General features: G+C 53.1%; 2 protein-coding genes and 1 long non-coding RNA gene across 37 annotated transcripts in view; 2 read left to right on the top strand and 1 right to left on the bottom strand.

Moving 5' to 3' along the window:
* DIP2C (disco interacting protein 2 homolog C) overlaps nucleotides 1–6,516 on the top strand; it is a 212,566-nt gene extending 206,050 nt beyond the window's left edge. For 16 of the 18 annotated variants that reach the window (XM_039870927.1, XM_039870924.1, XM_039870940.1 and 13 more), the window contains 3 exons: nucleotides 139–313; nucleotides 837–960; nucleotides 3,660–3,912. In XM_039870927.1, coding sequence (XP_039726861.1) covers nucleotides 139–313; nucleotides 837–960; nucleotides 3,660–3,912 — 552 coding nt within the window. Of the gene's footprint in view, nucleotides 1–138; nucleotides 314–836; nucleotides 961–3,659 lie in introns of all 18 variants that reach the window. The other 2 variants (XM_039870921.1, XM_039870936.1) reach the window with 2 other exon arrangements.
* Nucleotides 6,517–8,758: 2,242 nt separating this feature from the next.
* On the top strand, nucleotides 8,759–13,970 carry LOC120608973 (uncharacterized). Its single transcript, XR_005654571.1, has 2 exons — nucleotides 8,759–8,961; nucleotides 12,580–13,970. It is a non-coding gene; the product is annotated as an uncharacterized LOC120608973 (long non-coding RNA).
* The window catches only part of ZMYND11 (zinc finger MYND-type containing 11), an 89,804-nt gene continuing 87,565 nt past the window's right edge, over nucleotides 13,746–15,984 (bottom strand). For 8 of the 18 annotated variants that reach the window (XM_039870953.1, XM_039870958.1, XM_039870957.1 and 5 more), the window contains one exon: nucleotides 13,746–15,747. In XM_039870953.1, coding sequence (XP_039726887.1) covers nucleotides 15,625–15,747 — 123 coding nt within the window. In that variant the 3' untranslated portion in view covers nucleotides 13,746–15,624. The remainder of the gene's footprint in view (nucleotides 15,748–15,984) is intronic. The other 10 variants (XM_039870950.1, XM_039870947.1, XM_039870944.1 and 7 more) reach the window with 2 other exon arrangements.

Genomic DNA, 15,984 nt, shown 5'->3' with positions numbered 1-15,984 from the left:
GCACGAGGGTGAGATCACAGGGTCCTCTCTGCGGCCTGGGGACACTGCGTCACTAGGTGTGACTTCCTGAACCATAGCGGCAGTTCCGTCCCGGGGGCCTCCCTTGGGTCAACTCAGGGGCCACACCCTCCCCCACAGATCTGGGTTCACAGCGCCCACAACGCCAGCGGCTACTTCACTGTTTACGGAGACGAGTCCCTGCAGTCAGACCATTTCAGCTCCAGGCTGAGTTTTGGGGACACCCAGACCATCTGGGCGCGGACAGGCTATTTGGGGTTTCTGCGGAGAACTGAGCTAACGGACGCAAACGGAGGTGAGCGCAGCCAGGCGGGCAAGGGCCGGGCCCCCGACAGTGCAACCTGGGTGGTTCAGGGTCCCAGACCCAGCACGACGCGCACGCCGGCCACCAGCCGGCCCTGAGCAGAGCGTGCCCGTCACACGGCAGGCGGCATCGCCTTCTCTGCTCCACGTGAGCCGGGGATGGGTTTAAGTCTAAGGGTGTGTCCTGGTCTCGCCCCCCGGGAGACTCTGAGGAGAAAGGCACACGCCACCCGCAGGAGCCAGGAGGTGCTGCTGAGGACGTGTGACCGGGCGTGATGGGGACAGACCTCAGCACCTGCTCTGCCCCGCGGGCCGGGCCAGGCCATGGAGGTGCCGCCTTGCGGGGCTAGCGCTCCTGCTGGCACCGTCTCGGGGCCGCGGCCAAAGGCTGCCTTGGAGCTGCTACCCCCAGCTCGGTGACCCCTTCTTCGTGTCCCATTCAGGAGTCGTTTTAGTCTTTTCTGTGAGCGGCTTGAGCAGCTCGCGGTGACCGTGGTGGTTCTCGTCCCCTGCAGAGCGCCACGACGCCCTGCACGTGGTGGGGGCCCTGGACGAGGCCATGGAGCTGCGTGGGATGAGGTACCACCCGATAGACATCGAGACCTCCGTCATCCGGGCACACAAAAGTGTCACCGAGTGGTGAGTGGGGCGTGCGTGCGTGACAGCGGGGACAGTCGAGACCGATGGACTGGACCTTGCTCTCAAGGCAGGTGACGTGCAGGTCGAGCTGGTGCGCCCAGGTCCCGAGAACAGCCGAGGACGGCTGGGCGGCATCTCCTAGGCACCCAGGTCATCACTGATTTGGGTTTTAGTTTTCCAAAGCACGACGACGTAGGGCGAGCGGACTGCACACGCACACGGGCACGGGGAGCACACTTGTGACTGTCCTCGAGGGGACTGTGAAAGTTGGTGTGACGCGTGGGATGGTGTTAGGTGAGAACAAGGCAGAACAACATCAAAGCCAGCAGTGACAAGGCACCCATCCCAGGCACCCGTGGTGGGCAAGGTCATGGAACCTGGGGTTTGGCCGCTTGGCCGGCTGTGACGGGAGGTGTGTGTGGCAGGCCATGGTTCCTGGCGCCGGTCTGGGGCTGTGGTGCAGCCACGTTGTCAGGTCACACGGTGCCTTCCGGTGGTGTCTGAGGAAGAGAGCGTGTCGGCCTGTCAGCTGTAGGTTTGCTTGCTCGTTTGCTCCCTACACTGGCAGACACGTGACACAGCTGGGCCAGGCTCAGGCTGCAGCCCCCCGGGTGGCTCACCCCGAGTCTGCCGGCAGTTTTTCTGGTGGCTGAGGTTTCTCAGGCCTCGGCCGTGGACAGCAGGCTGGTGGTGTTGCCCTTTGCTACATAGGGCTCGGCAGGATACGGGAGACGAGGGGCTGTGTGTGCACAGTCTCGCAGTTCAGTTGGTGACCCGCTGGCCCTGGCCCTGACCCAGAGCCACCCCCAGAAGCGGCATCTAAACTGTCTGTAAATGGGTCTTCGGCCACGCCACCCTGAACACGCCCGAGCCCGTCACCCTGAACACGCCCGAGCCCATCTGATCTCGGACGCGAAGCAGGGTCGGGCCTGGTTAGCATGTGGATGGGAGACCAGGTGCTATTGCTGTAAAAAATAAAAAGTAAGGGACTGTAAGCTGACAAGGTCCTTGTAGTCTGTGAGATCAACCAAGGGTTACCTCACCTAAAAAATGAACTGTCTCTAAATACCTCACAGCCTCCCATTTTCAGATGTTTACTTCCCTCGAGTATTCTCTCTCTAGTTGCCAACAGACTTTCCACCTTAAAAGTGTGCGGCAGGGCCCTGGCCCACGCCTCCCGTTCCAGTCAGTGTCACTGCTGTCCCCTGGTATGGCCTCGCCAGTGGGCCTCCACGCAGCTGCGCACGCAGGGCCCAGCGGGGAGAAGGCGGGCAGCACCGCCCTGCGGGGCCCCAGCCCTCACCTCCCCACCAGCTCACGCCCAGCCTGGGAGGGAGCACGTGACCCCTGCCATGTGACGTGATTACCCCATGACCGCCAGCCCAGCCAGCCGAACCTTCCCCTCCTTGTCAGCTGTGCTCTGTCAAACGTGCTCGGCCCCGAGGGAGCCCGTGGCTGTGCCTCACCGGCCCCAGCTTCCCGCAAGCCCCTCCTCGAGTGGCCTGATTTCTCTCACCATGTCACTGGTTTCAAATGCCGTATTGAATTGTACTGCAAGTGACTGTCAGAAATATATACCTGATCTGTGATGTCACCAGCTGACAGTGTGGATAACTCGGATGTACAATGACATCCACTGTCACAAAGACCGTATGACGGGCACGCAGCACCAGCACCCTCTGGGGACACACACAGTCACAGCCCGCACCCAGGACAGGTCTTAGAGCACATTCTCCTCAATTTCCCGTCATTTTAACATATACATAGTCACACGGAACAAGATGCGTCTCTTCAGTAGACGTGCTTTCCCACTCTCCGATCAGTGCATTTTCCAAACGCTCCCTTCCTCGCAGCTGAGGTAGAGAAAGCCGACGCCAGCAGCCACTGCAGGGCTCGTCCTGTCCCCGCGCCCCCCACCCGGGACCTTCCTGGCCTCCGCAGCCAAGCAGAAGACCCTCTAGCAGCCGCTTTGCAAATGCCCGACCCTCTAAGGTGGATGTGGCTCAAAGCGTAAGCTGGCCGTAGGCTCCACATATCGGTCGCTGAGCACTCTGGGGGACCCTCTCGCTGGAAGACCCCAAACGAGACCTTTCCGGGTGAACGTTGGCCGTTGTGAGGGATGTTCCTGTGTGGGTCACTTTTGGCTGCATCAGTCATTTCAGCAGTGATCAGTCATTATGCCCCGTGTCGCAGTTGACCACTGGGGTATCGGGCCTTGGCTCGGCTGGGCCTGTGGGTCCACTGGGTGTGGGCTGGCGGCTGACATCCTCCTGGGACGTCCCTCTGTGCTGTGGCAGAGGCCGGTCAGCACCAACTAAAATGTCCGAGGGCCCTCCAGCCTCCACTCACGTCCCACTGGCTGCACTGCACGTGGCCCAAGCTCAGGGGCAGGACAGCCTCCACTCTGAGGGTCACAGTGCACAGACCCAGGGCGGGGCTCCTGCTACCCCCTCCCCCCGCCACGTGACAGCAGCCGGGGCCAGGGCAGGGCGCTGAGAGGGCGACGCGGGAGCACGCGGAGCAGCCGCTCAGAGCGGAGACGGCAGATCAGGCTCGACGGGCTAAAGCAGAGGGGCTGGGACCGCGTGCCGAGGCCACGCAGTGCCAGGGACCCGAAAGGAGCCAAGCGCAGCTTCTTGAAAAGAAACATGTTGTCCCCTGAAGCCTGCCGTTCAGTGACGCTGTTCTCTTTCTTCCAGTGCTGTGTTCACCTGGACAAACTTGTTGGTGGTTGTGGTTGAGCTTGATGGCTCAGAGCAAGAAGCCTTGGACCTGGTCCCCTTGGTGACCAACGTGGTCCTGGAGGAGCACTACCTGGTGGTGGGGGTGGTGGTCGTGGTGGACATCGGCGTCATCCCCATCAACTCCCGGGGCGAGAAGCAGCGCATGCACCTGCGGGACGGGTTCCTGGCCGACCAGCTGGACCCCATCTACGTGGCCTACAACATGTAGCCCCGCTCCGCCCTGCGCCTCTCTCCGCCCAGACGCGCTCCCGGCGCCCGCGTTGGCCCCGCACTGCCCCGGGCGGTGCGGCGAGGGGGCACAGCCTCCACCGAGGTTTGCTCAGAGGGACCTCGCATCTCTGCCTTCAGTTTGTTGCAAAAGCTCATTTCGAACCTTTCTTTTCTTTTCTTTTCTTTTCTAATTATTGGATAATCAGTGCTTTCTTCGTAAATGTGGTATTTTGTTAAGCCAAAATAGCAATTAAAAAATATTCTGCCCTCCAGATGGGTTCTTTTAAACAGTTTATGTAGCGTGACGAGGAATTGTTTTCTCTGTTTTAATGTGTCATGAAACCTTAATGACATGGACCTGTTACTAATCTAAGCCATGGCTAGGTCTCACCTTTTAGGGAAGTCTGCTGAGGTACGAGTAACCCAGACAGCAGCTTCTGATTAGATCTTAGCAGCTTCTTGTCAGAAGTGTGGTGGAGAGACAGAGGCCAGGTCAGCACAGAGCGAGGAGGAGTCAGGGAGAAGGGGCGTTCGGCAGTCACCCTGCAGATATCTTTGTACTAAACTAAAAAGAGAAAGTAAGTTAACTTCTTCATATGTAATTATGTACAAAACGTTTAATTTATTTTGATCTCTTTAGAAGTATAAAAGAGAAAAACATTCAAGAACATTAAAGTCTTGTAATGTTTGCTAATATAAAAAAGTGTCGTATTATCTTGCGTGGACAGTATCACAGCAAATATATATATATATGAAATATAAATTCACTAATGAACAAAGGAGATTTTAACGTTTAAAACGCAGAGCCTGTCACTTGCATGGTGTCCCCTCCACTGTCCTGTAGATAAGAGAGCCTCTCACGCCCGCTCTGCTGATGAGGCATCAGACGGCCAGGAGCCCAGCTCGTGCTGCTTCTGGAGCCGGAGGCCAGGAGGTGAGCCCGCTGCCCGCTGCCCGCTGCCCGCTGCCCCAGGACGGAGCCGGACTGTGTGAGTGGCGTGCACGGCTCTCTTAGCTGCAGGAACTGTCGCACAATGTTTCCACCTTTCGGTCACTGTCACCCTTTCGGTTAGTGTCACCCTTTTTTGCTCCTCGGTATGGAAAGGAGTGATGTCCTGCGCCCGTTTGCACCGGCTGCGTGGGCCGCCCCCCAGTGGCCACTGTGTGGAATGGACAGCGTCCAAAACAGCTTGAAGGGAAAGACACAGGTGACTGTCGCCCTGGCCAGCTCCCAGGGGCCCCCAGCCACATGAGCAAAGCCCACAGGGACCCCCACCCCCACCCCCGCGGAGCCACCAGCCAGAGCCTCACCGCCGCCTGCCTTTGCCACCATGGACGACGCATTTCTGACGCCCGTCACCTGCTGCCGCCGCCGCCCCACAGGCCTCGCGCCCAGAGCTCGCCGCACACCCCAGGGTTGACCTGGCTGTCCGTGCCCAGCCAGGTGGGGTGTCAGCACTCCAGCGTGATTGCTTTGTCACCGCCCCGGTGTGTGACCCTGCAGTGACCCCCGGCACTGGATATACACCGCTGAGACTGTCGCTGGGCAAAGCCCAGACCCCTCGTCATTACGCCCAGGCCACGTCTTGACAGGCCCTCGCCGGACGTGCCAGCAGCAAGGCCTTTGCTGAAAAAGTTTTGTTTGACTTCTGAGACCCAAGGCTGATTGTTTTTTAAAAATTTAAGCGGCATATTTTTTTAATTTGCATGTGGGATGCACCCTCCACCTCACGGTCATCTGGCTTTGTCCACACTGCTTGACTCATCGCTGAGTGGGACTCTCCACTCGCTCATACCCACAGCCCACCGCCTCGTGCTTCTTGCGGGAAAACCCGCCACGTGGGAAGCGTTCTCTTACACACACCTGGCTTGAGGGGAGGGGCTCAAGGGTCCAGGTAAGATGCTGAGCGGGAAACAACTGCAGAGTAACTTGCATGGGCCAGCTGGGGTCTGAAGCAGCAAGCCAGTGTTGCTGCAGACACACCCCTCACCTTCCCGACGTCCGTTTCCCAAGCCGGGCCGTGCGGTCATGCAAGCGGCTGGTGACGTCCTGTCACCTCTGCTGCTGGAGTTGAGGCCACAGGTTTGGGGAGCTGGGCTTGGAGCTCCGCCATGCAAGGAAGAGGCAAGGAGGCACCCACCACTGTTTCAGCAATAAAGGAGGACCGTACCGCAGCCGAGTCGAGTCGTTCACGGGCCGTAAGCGATGTTTGTCTTGTGACCTTGTGCTTCGAAGTCAGACAAAACCGTGTGATCAGCGTGCACACAGCCGGGCACACGGTGAACACTGAGACACAGACCTAACCCGACAGGGCGGCTTCCTCATGGTGCTTGTTTATTATATATATTCACCCTGCTTGACACTTTACCCCAGGGACACCGTCCCTTTTATCAGTTGAATGTTAGCAGCGTTACTTCATAGTGTGGTGACTGGTTAGAGAAATCCATGTACTCGACCAATCACGGTTTCAAACAATTTTTATGTGCAAAGGACGGCAACCTGCTCGTATGTTAAACCACCAGTAAGCTTTGTACATCTGTGATAACGCCTGTTTTATATTCAAATGAACAAATAAAAGCTTTTATTTTTGTTGCTCTGAAAGTCGTCGTCTCTTACTTGGTCCCCTGGAAAACCGCCTGGGACGGCGAGTCCTGGGGAGGACACGGTCTCCGGGGGGAGGGACGTGCCGCGCTGCGTGTCCGTGCAGATGATCGTACTTCGGACGGTGTTTAAAATACTAATGTGGGCGTGGACTGCTACAAAAACCCCATGGCGACAACGGTTCTGTGAAATGCTTTTTAAAATTCTTTTAAAAATACCTACGTATGTTTGTCCACATTTTGCTGCAAGTGTACAGATTATTGGTAACTTGGGGACAGCACGCGTGAGTCCTGTACGCAGACACTTCCTGTCCACCGTCCGGAAGGGGACCTTGCAGGTTGGGAGCACGTCTGGAAGGCCGCTTCGACCCGATCGCCCGTGTCCGTCTGACACCCAGCAGCCCCGTCTTCGCCAAGATCTGAGGGTCCTCGTGGCTCCGTCTGGGACGCGTGGCAGGTTCGCCAACCTTCACCTAAAGGCTCTGTCAAGGTGAGTTTTATTCCCGTGAACGTCGAACTCGAATGTGCAGAATCACCAGGCGCAACCTGGGTGCCTGTGTCAACCCCGCTCGTCGTGGGTGGTGCTCAGGCTGTGGAAGCGGGTGCCTGATCCGTGACAGCGTCAGAAGGAACGCTGTGTCACTCATCAGGCCCTCGCCGGCTGTGCCAGCAGCAAGGCCTTTGCTGAAAAAAAGTTTCGACTTCTGAGACCCAAGGCTGATTGTTTTTTAAAAATTTAAGCGGCATATTTTTTTAATTTGTATGTGGGATGCACCCTCCACCTCACGGTCGTCTGGCTTTGTCCACACTGCTCGACTCATCTTTTTTTTTTTTTTGTATTATCGCAAAATAAATTTATTTGAAAATAAACTTTTATAAAAGGTCAGAGGCAATTTGAGATCCCAGATTCAGTTTGTCTTGTAGAAAGATTTAACTTCAAGTAGCACAATTTTGTGTCTGCTTTTAATCCTGAACGTTCTTGAATCATGAAACAGCCAACTGTTCATACAACACACTCAAAATCCGGCTCCAGCACCAGTGGACCTACAGCTGGCAGCGGGCCAAGGGCAACCCAGATGGCGGGGAGAGCCGCCCTGCGTGCCTGTTCCTGGACGGCGTGTGCAGGTACCTGGGTGTGAGTGTCGCTTCCTTCTGCCGTGCCGTGTTCTGTGTCCTCCGTCTCTGGGCCCAGCCTCGGGACACAGTCAACAGTAGTTAGGCTGGTCAACTGTCACCCTGTGTCCCCAGGACCCTCCCTGCCGTGTCCCTCATGCTGGCTTCCTGATGTGTGTGGACGTGTGTTAACCGCCTTCACCCGTCACCTGCCCAGCAGGAGAGCACGGGGCGTCCCCTCTGCTTCCGCCGTGGGCCTGGCTCAGAGCAGGCCCTCGGTGACCACCCCCCACAGGTGAAGTGACACGGGGGCTGCTGGGGCCGATGGCTCTCGGCGCTCCCGGAGATGGGCGGCAGCACAGCAGACACCAGGAGCTTCTGGGAGCGTGACGAGCGTGCCCTTCCCTAACTCGAGGCATGGCACGCCTGGGGCACCGATGTCCCTGCTGTGTGACGAATGACTGGAAACAGCAGAAAGCTCAAGGATGACGAGGGGCCAGGACAAAGGAATTAGAAAGGAGCGACGTTCTGGGCGAACAGACCACCCACCTGTGCCCAGGGCGCCAGCAGGAAAAGGCAACGACAGGGTGAGGGGACGCGGCGGCGGGAAGGGCCGGGTGCGGGAGCCGGGGGGGTGGTGCGAAGGGGTCGCTGTGAGCGGGTGGAGGGGGCGCCTGGACCTCTGCCCAGCGGAACCTTGGGGGGCAGCACGTGTATCGTCCCCAGGCCCCTTGCTGCCCCGACGGGCCAGGGCTCTGCGCCCGGCTGTAACGTCCACCCAGGGCCCGCTGTTCTCCAGTCTTCCGCTGCCGGGACGGACGTGTCCACCGTGGCCGAGGGCACGGGACGTGGGTGGGGTCCAGGGTGGATGAAGCTGCGCCGTGGCCGGATGGGGCCGGCCAGTCTGTCACCCACAGAGTGTGGTGGTAACGGCATTTCTGTCATCACGAGTGAGGCTGAGCATTTGGAAACTGTGTGGACGGCCACCTGGGCCCCCGTCAGCTGCTCGAGCCCCTTCGCTCCTGGGCTGCCAGACTTGTTGGGAAACAGTGCAGAAGGCATCGAAATGGCGAACGCGGTCGGCGGCCCCGTCCGGCTCGCGCGCCCAGGTTCTCTCTGTTTTAGCTCTTCGCAGGTTTTAATGGTAGGAAACTGCTAATAACCACCATTCCTGTCCACGTCTACGCAGCCCGTGCCTGCCGACGACGCTGCCCCTCGCCCTGCGAATTAGGACCCCGAACGCATGCTGGGATTTGTTTTCCACCCACGCAGAGTTCCCGGAGTCCTGCTTTGAACGAGCTGCCACATCCCACTGGTGTCCTGAGCGAGACAAGTAAGATCCCCAGCGCCTCTGCGAGGGCCACGTCTGCAGCTCGGCACCACCGTCGCTTCTGCTGCGGGCTCCGTTAACGGGGGGACCAGCCCCCCCCGCTAGTGACGAGTTGGAAATCCCACCTTGTGCCATTTCTTTACTTTTTCGCCATGCTGAGATCTTTGTTACGTGTCCACATTTTTTCTCCCGCTCAGATCGGTTTCAGACCTCTCTGAGCCCTTCACAGAAGTGGAATCATGTAGTGTTGTCCTTTGGTGACTGTCAGTGATTTCTCCGAGCACAATGTCTTCAGTGTTTGTCCACGCTGTAGCCTGTGCCAGAACGTCCTTCCTAAGGCTGAATGCTATTCGATGGCATGTACGCACCACATTGTGCTTATCCACTCATCCGTCGACAGTGTGAGCAATGCTGCCGTGAACGTGGGTGTACGAATGTCCCTCGGAGACCCTGCGTTCAGTCCTTGGGTGTGCCCAGGAGCGGGTTGCTGGGTCCCATGAGTTAGGATGTGTTCGCTCCTCTTCCATTTTTGGGAGAAGTTCGAGAAGGACTGACATTCATTCTCCTCTAAGTGTTTGGTGGAATCACCGGTGAAGCCATCTGGTCCTCGGGGTTTTTTTGTGTTCGTTTTTTAATTTTTTGATTTGCATCAGTGGTTCCTGACTCAAATCCATACACCTTATTGCTCTGTTCAGATTTTCTATTCTTTCCTGACAGCCTTGGAAGGTTGTATTTCCAGGAATTTTTCTACCACTTCCAGGTCGTCCGGTTTTTTGGAGCGTAACGGCTCAACGTCATCCTAGGGGGTCCTCTGTGTTGGCGCGGTGTCCCTTGTAACATCTTCTCTTTTCTAATTTTATTTGACTCCTCTTTTCTTGGTAAGTCCAGCTAAATGCTTGTCTGTTTTGTTTACCTTTTCTAAAAAAGAGCCGAGTCTCACTGATGTTTTCTATTTCCTGCTGCTGACTTTGGGTGCGTTTGTCCTAGCTCCTCGCGGTGCACAGGCAGGTGTCTGTTTGAGGTCTGTTAATGCACGTTCTTCATTGTAAACCTCCTTTTGTAGCCGCACATAGGTTTTGGTGGTTTTGTTCCCATTTTCGTTTCAAGAGATTTCTAATTTCCTTTTGCTTTCTTTGACCCCTTGATTATCCCGTTGCGTGGGGATTTCCACACGCTCAGCGGTTTTTCGGCCTTCCTCTCATTGCTTTTCTAGTTTCACACCACCGTGGTCAGAAAAGATGGTATGAGCTCAGTCTCCCTAACTCCGCTGAGACCTGTTTTGTGGCGTCATCTGACCTGACCTGGAGAACGTTCTGTGCGTCCATGTGACTTCTCGTAGATAAAAATGGCTTGTCTTAAGCTCTTAGCAACTTAACTTTGCTCACTGACGGAAGCTTCACTTTTTTTACTCTGCCTTTTAAAATGTTACGTCGTTACTTACCTCTTCTACGTTGCGTACTCAGTAATGATTTACGGTAGCTATGCTCGTTTTTAACGTACTCTTCCTTGACCTTTATACAACAGCGAAGTGGTTCACACACCGTCCTGTGCAGAACTGATCTCTGCGTGAGGCTGTCCCGGCGCACGGCCCGCTGTCACGTTTCCGTGTCCCTAATTAGCGCCTTTGCGTCTCAGCTTGAAGAGCCTCTTTCAGCGCTTCCGGGGGCGGCCCTCGTGGCAAGGCTGTCCCTCGGCTTCTGTCTGGGAAGGTCTTTATTCCTCCACATCTGAAGAATAACTCTTCTCAGTAAAACAGTCCTGGCTGGCAATTTCTGAGGGGTTTTTTTTTCCCTTGAGCACTTCGAGCGTGTCACTCCGCTCCCTTCTGGCACACAGGGTTTCTGCCGAGAGGTCCGCGGACAGCCTCATGGCAATTCCTCTGCAAGTTATTGGTTCCCTGGCTGCTGTTAGAATTCTTTCCTTAGCCGTGGTGTTTTGACAGTTTCATTATAATGTGTCGACATAATCGGGGTCTGTCAGCTTCGTGAACTTGGATGGCCTCTCCCCGGGTTTGGGACGTTCTCAGCTATTTTTCCTTTAAACAAGTTTTCTGCCCCTTTCTTCCTCCCTTCTCCTGGAACCGCAATTATTCTAACATTTGGGGTTTTTTGATGGAATCCCATAGATCACATAGGCTTTCTTCACTTTTTTTCTTTGTTCTCGGGGTTACTTCAAAATCCCCACCCCTTACTGGCCTACCTCACACTTGATCTAGACGGCTGTACGCACATTTTCCCCCACACTCGTGAGTTCTTTGGCTCCAGAATTCCCGCTTGGTTCTTTTTATGATCTCTGACCTTTGGTGAGTGTCTTATTTTGAACCTGTATTTTTTAGTGTGTGATTTCATTGAATTGTCTGAGTTTTCTTGCAGCTTGCTGAGTTTCTTCAGAGCAGTTATTGTCAATTCTTTATCAGCGAGATTGTGAACGTTCACGCCTTTAGCCTCGGTTATCGGTTTCCTCGATTTTTCACGTTCCTTGTGGTCTTGCCTGGCTTCTCTCGCACGTGAGAAGCAGAAGCTCCTTAAATGTGGGTGCTGCCAGACGGGGTGCCCCGCTGTCGCTGGCTGCGCTTCTCTCTGCTGCTGTGTGGGTCTGTCTCACTCTCTCGCTCCCTCTCGGGGCCGACCGAACTCAAGCTTTTGTCTCTCGTCGTGATAGTTCCGTGGAACAGTCCCGTCCTCCAGAACGTGGCCCTGCCGCCCGTTTGTGGCCCATCTCTTGCTGCAGCCCGCCTTCTCGCTCTTGTCCTGAGCTTGCCAGGTGCACGTTCGGCACCTGGGACTTCAGGAGGCCTGTGGATCCGGGAGGGTCCTCCTGGGTGATGGGTGACTTGCCATGCGGTCAGTGGGGCTGCGTCCGTTTCGGCCTTCAACATTCTTTCCCGCAAGTCCCAGTTGCAGCTTCCTGCTCATCGTGGAGGTCCTGCCTAGGTTCTCAGGCCCCTGGGGACTGGGTCCTCCCGCCGTGTCGCACACCCAGTCAGCACGCTGTCCCCATGCAGTCATTCCTGGAAGGGCTGGGGATGTCCTTACTGCCTCGGCTGCTCCCGGGCTTCCCTCCCAGAGGCCGGTTCTGCGGTCCTGCTGTTGTCACGGGTGTCCACCAGGCTGACGGCGACGGGTTGTGCAGCCCACACCGAGGTGTCTGCCTAGTGCCAGACACAGGTGGGTGATGGGCGACACTCTTCTCAGGTCCCTTGGCCTGTGGCGCTGGGTCCCACAGCTTGTAGATTGCTTCCTTGACCTTGTCAAATCTCGTTACTTGAATAAAAATTACCTTCCTAGAACCTTAACCCTGCGAATGTGAAAGACAGAGCGAGCCCCGTCGTCCGTGCCAGGTCCTCCAGAACCCCCGCCCCCGCCGGCTCCGCTCCCTGTCCAAGCTGTAGCCGCCACACTTTCTCAGCCTCCCCGCTCCTTCCCTTCCTCGGGGCCGTGCTCCGCGCCCACCGCCCACCATCCAGCACCTGTCCTGTCGTGCCTAACTCCGGGGTTATGAGCAGCATGTTGTGCGTGTGACGCCTTCGCCCAGTGTCAGCTCTGCGGAGACGGGGGTATGGTTTATAATGCAGTTTGCCAGTGATCTTTTGTGAATTTACATACACACCTTGCCTTTCAGGTGTGACTCCTGGGCAGCATACTCACTGTCACTTGGAGGCTTATGAGAAAGGGCAGACTCACCAGTTCCAGCCACCCAGACCGGCTGAGTCAGGTTCTGCACATCAACTAGACGCCCAGCTCGTCTGTGCACACACGAGCGTGAGGCTCTGACCCAGGTAGCCGCAGCAGACGCCATCTGTCTCGCTGATCAGGGATCCTTAACCCGAGGGACCCGAATCCTTCTGGGGGTGGAGAGTCTACAGAGGCGGCCTGGGAATCTGTAAAATGCTAAATTTTATGCAGTGTATTTTGCGCACGTGCGTGTGCATGGATGTCTCTCGTGAAATGGCCCACCCGTCATGACTTTCACGAGTAAAGCAGTGGTTATGAAGCGACAGTGACACAGACGGGGGTGTGGCCAACAGTGTTTAACGAGCTCTCCTATGACCCTGATGTCGGAGGTTTGAGAACCACCTTATTAGACACCGAAGGAGAGGGAGGGTTGTGCCCCGTCCTACGTGGTCAGGTGACACTGCCCTGAACTGAGACTGGCTTCGTGTGAGCTGGCTGGAGACACGGAGCGACAGAGGGAAAGGTGACGATTTGATTCTAGAGGAACTGAAACTGACGATACTCATTTCAGATGTTTATCGAATGCATTTCTATATGTTCAGCCTAGTGTGAGGGTTAAGAAAACAGGCTTTGTGGTCAAACCTGAATTTTTTTAAGAACTGGTGAAAAGTATTTTGAGTCTTTTTGAAAGCTGGCAATAGTAAGTTCAACTGAACTGTTTAAGTGAATGACTTTTCACACAGTTCTTACGTAAAAAAACAGTCACCCACGAATGGATAACCTGCCATATATGATCACCATGTGATCTAGTCGTCTGGTTTGGTACAGGGGAATGGAGTAAATCAACAAAGTAGTAAAGCCAGTTTTTTTAAATACATTTATTAACCAATGTTAACACATTAAATGAGCCTATATATTGCTAGTCAGAGCAGCTTACAAAATGCCAGAATGCATCATAGAACTGGACAGCCACAATGAATAATTACAATGTGCATAGTGGCTAAGCTCAACATCTTGATATAGCTTTATGATTTGCAGAAAATTTTTAATAATGATTCCTAAAACAATCAATTGTAATTTTACCTAAAACTTTTACAAAACCAGGCCACAATCTTTTTTTAATTTTGTTTTTTTTTTTGTTTTTTTTGTTTTTTTAAACACACAGTTTTCACGCTGTAGTAACTTGGAAATGTGCAACCGTGTCAACGGAGACAAAAAAGCCAAAGTAACACGAATCTTAACGTTCATGCAGCTATCAGTAAATAGTACACACTCTGGAATGGTTTTACACCGAAAGTATTTCCACAATAACTTGCTCTCATAGGGGTGGATCGAAGTTTTAAAACTTGAAAAACGACCAGAGAAGGTAAGTGTTCTTGGTTACGCCGTGGCAACACTAACCAATCACACAGCCACGAGGGGCCGAGCTGCCGAGTCGCCGCGTGATTCAGGTACGGTGTCGTTGGGACGGGGCTGTTCTTACCAGCCCCTGGGCACCACTGGGCAGCAGCTTGTCAATTAACTTGTGTCACCACCACCTGCAACAGCACCAGGACTGGGTGGATGATTATTTCACAGAAGACTTACATTTTTATTTTTAGAGTGACCCTGACAAACCTGGAGAAAACTTTTTTAAAGGTTTTTCTCCCGATTCTTTCACTTCCATTGTGTGTAATTGCTTCAATAAATATCAAAGGTCTAAATAAATATTTACAAATTATTTCTCTAACCTTAAAAAATAACTAAACGATAAATGGGAATTTGACTTGGTCTAAGATCAGTCTTTGCAAAAAGATAAATTGTGAGATTTTTCTTAAAAAAAAAAAAAATTTAAGTTTTCCTGGCTGTATTTTATATATCTATGTATATATATATATAAAAAAAAAAATCATTATTCAACTATCGATCCATTCCTATTGGTAATGCTTCTTAATCCAGACATTCCGCAAAATACAGACTTTTTACAAATCACGGCATCTTTAATACAAGAAAATTAACATGCATTATTCTTCATTCTGTGTACAGTGACAGAGTTCATTAGTAGGCAAAGACCCATTACTACAAACATAACGGCTTCTGTGAAACTTAAGTGCTTTCTTTCAGCGTTAACTTACAACATACGAGGTGACACCAGGTAATAGGCAATCAGATGATACTTGGGGAGGGAAGGGAAGCATTAAATAAATTTGTATGCCTCATCTATAATTTCATGTATGGATTAAGGTAGTTTTTGGCTTAATTTTCTTATTTTGTTACAAGCACTCATGTTAGGACAAAGATGAAATGTGCAAACTTTAAAATTTAAATATTCATTTTCTCTAAGATCCAGCTCAGTAAAAGATTACCCCAGTTCCCTGCAATTTTAAACTACAAGATCAAAGCTAATAATTTGTTATAAAAGTTATATATTGAAAAGAAATAATGAAAAACACAATTGGGAAATATTTAAGAAAAAATATGCAGGACTAGCACCTGCTGTGTCAACCCTGTTCCCTAAATTCAATCATATACCCACTGGCATAACCAATAGATAATGCCTTTAAACAGTAAATTAAGCTGAACAAAACCAGCTCAACAAGGTTAAGAAATAAATTTCACATCAAGGTAGTATGTTTTATTTTTGAAACAGTTCTGTAGTTCTTACATTCAGGTCTATTTTAAATGTTTGTTAAACTCATTGTATTCACCTGTTGTTTAAAGGTTAAAATCTCTGTAAAACCTAAAAATGTTTTAAAATTTGCTGTAAATGCAACAAATTCAATTAAATTTTATTTAAAATAATACCCTCCACTGATGTTACTTTTACCCCCTGAAAACTCCAGAGGAACATTAACAAAAGATTTAAACTACTGTGCAAAATTTCTTCACGAAAAGTGTTTAAAGGCTGGTGCAAAATGGGAAGCAAACTCTAAACAATGTCGGCTCCTTGGGAACAAAAACCACCGTGTCTGGGAAGAGTGACCGTCGGGGACTCTGCGGCAAAGGCGCGTCTTCATCTTTTCCGGCGACAGGTGCGCTTGTGCTCGGCGTGCCAGTGCTCCTGCTGGCACTTGATGGAGCAGTAGGACGTGTTCCAGCAGCAGTGGTACATGGCCTCCTCCTCACAGTTGTAGCACTGCGGGCAACAGACCAGGACCGGTTTACAGGGAGGAGGGCACTGGTTAAAAACGGCAGACTTTTCATTGTGCTTTTCGAGCGTTCTGGCTCAACCATAAACTATCGTCACAAGAACACAAAGTGTTTTACGCGCTCAGTGGAACGGCAGGGACAACGGCGAGCGAGGCCGCAGCACGGGGTCAGGGACCAGAGACGCACACTTACCGGCACGCAGGCGTACGTAATCCCGGGAGAG

This window comes from Pteropus medius, unplaced genomic scaffold, assembly GCF_902729225.1.
Source record: "Pteropus medius unplaced genomic scaffold, Ma_sr-lr_union100, whole genome shotgun sequence".
Lineage (NCBI taxonomy): Eukaryota > Metazoa > Chordata > Mammalia > Chiroptera > Pteropodidae > Pteropus > Pteropus medius.
Note: the sequence above shows the minus strand (reverse complement) of the source record. Positions and strands in the feature narration are given on the sequence as shown.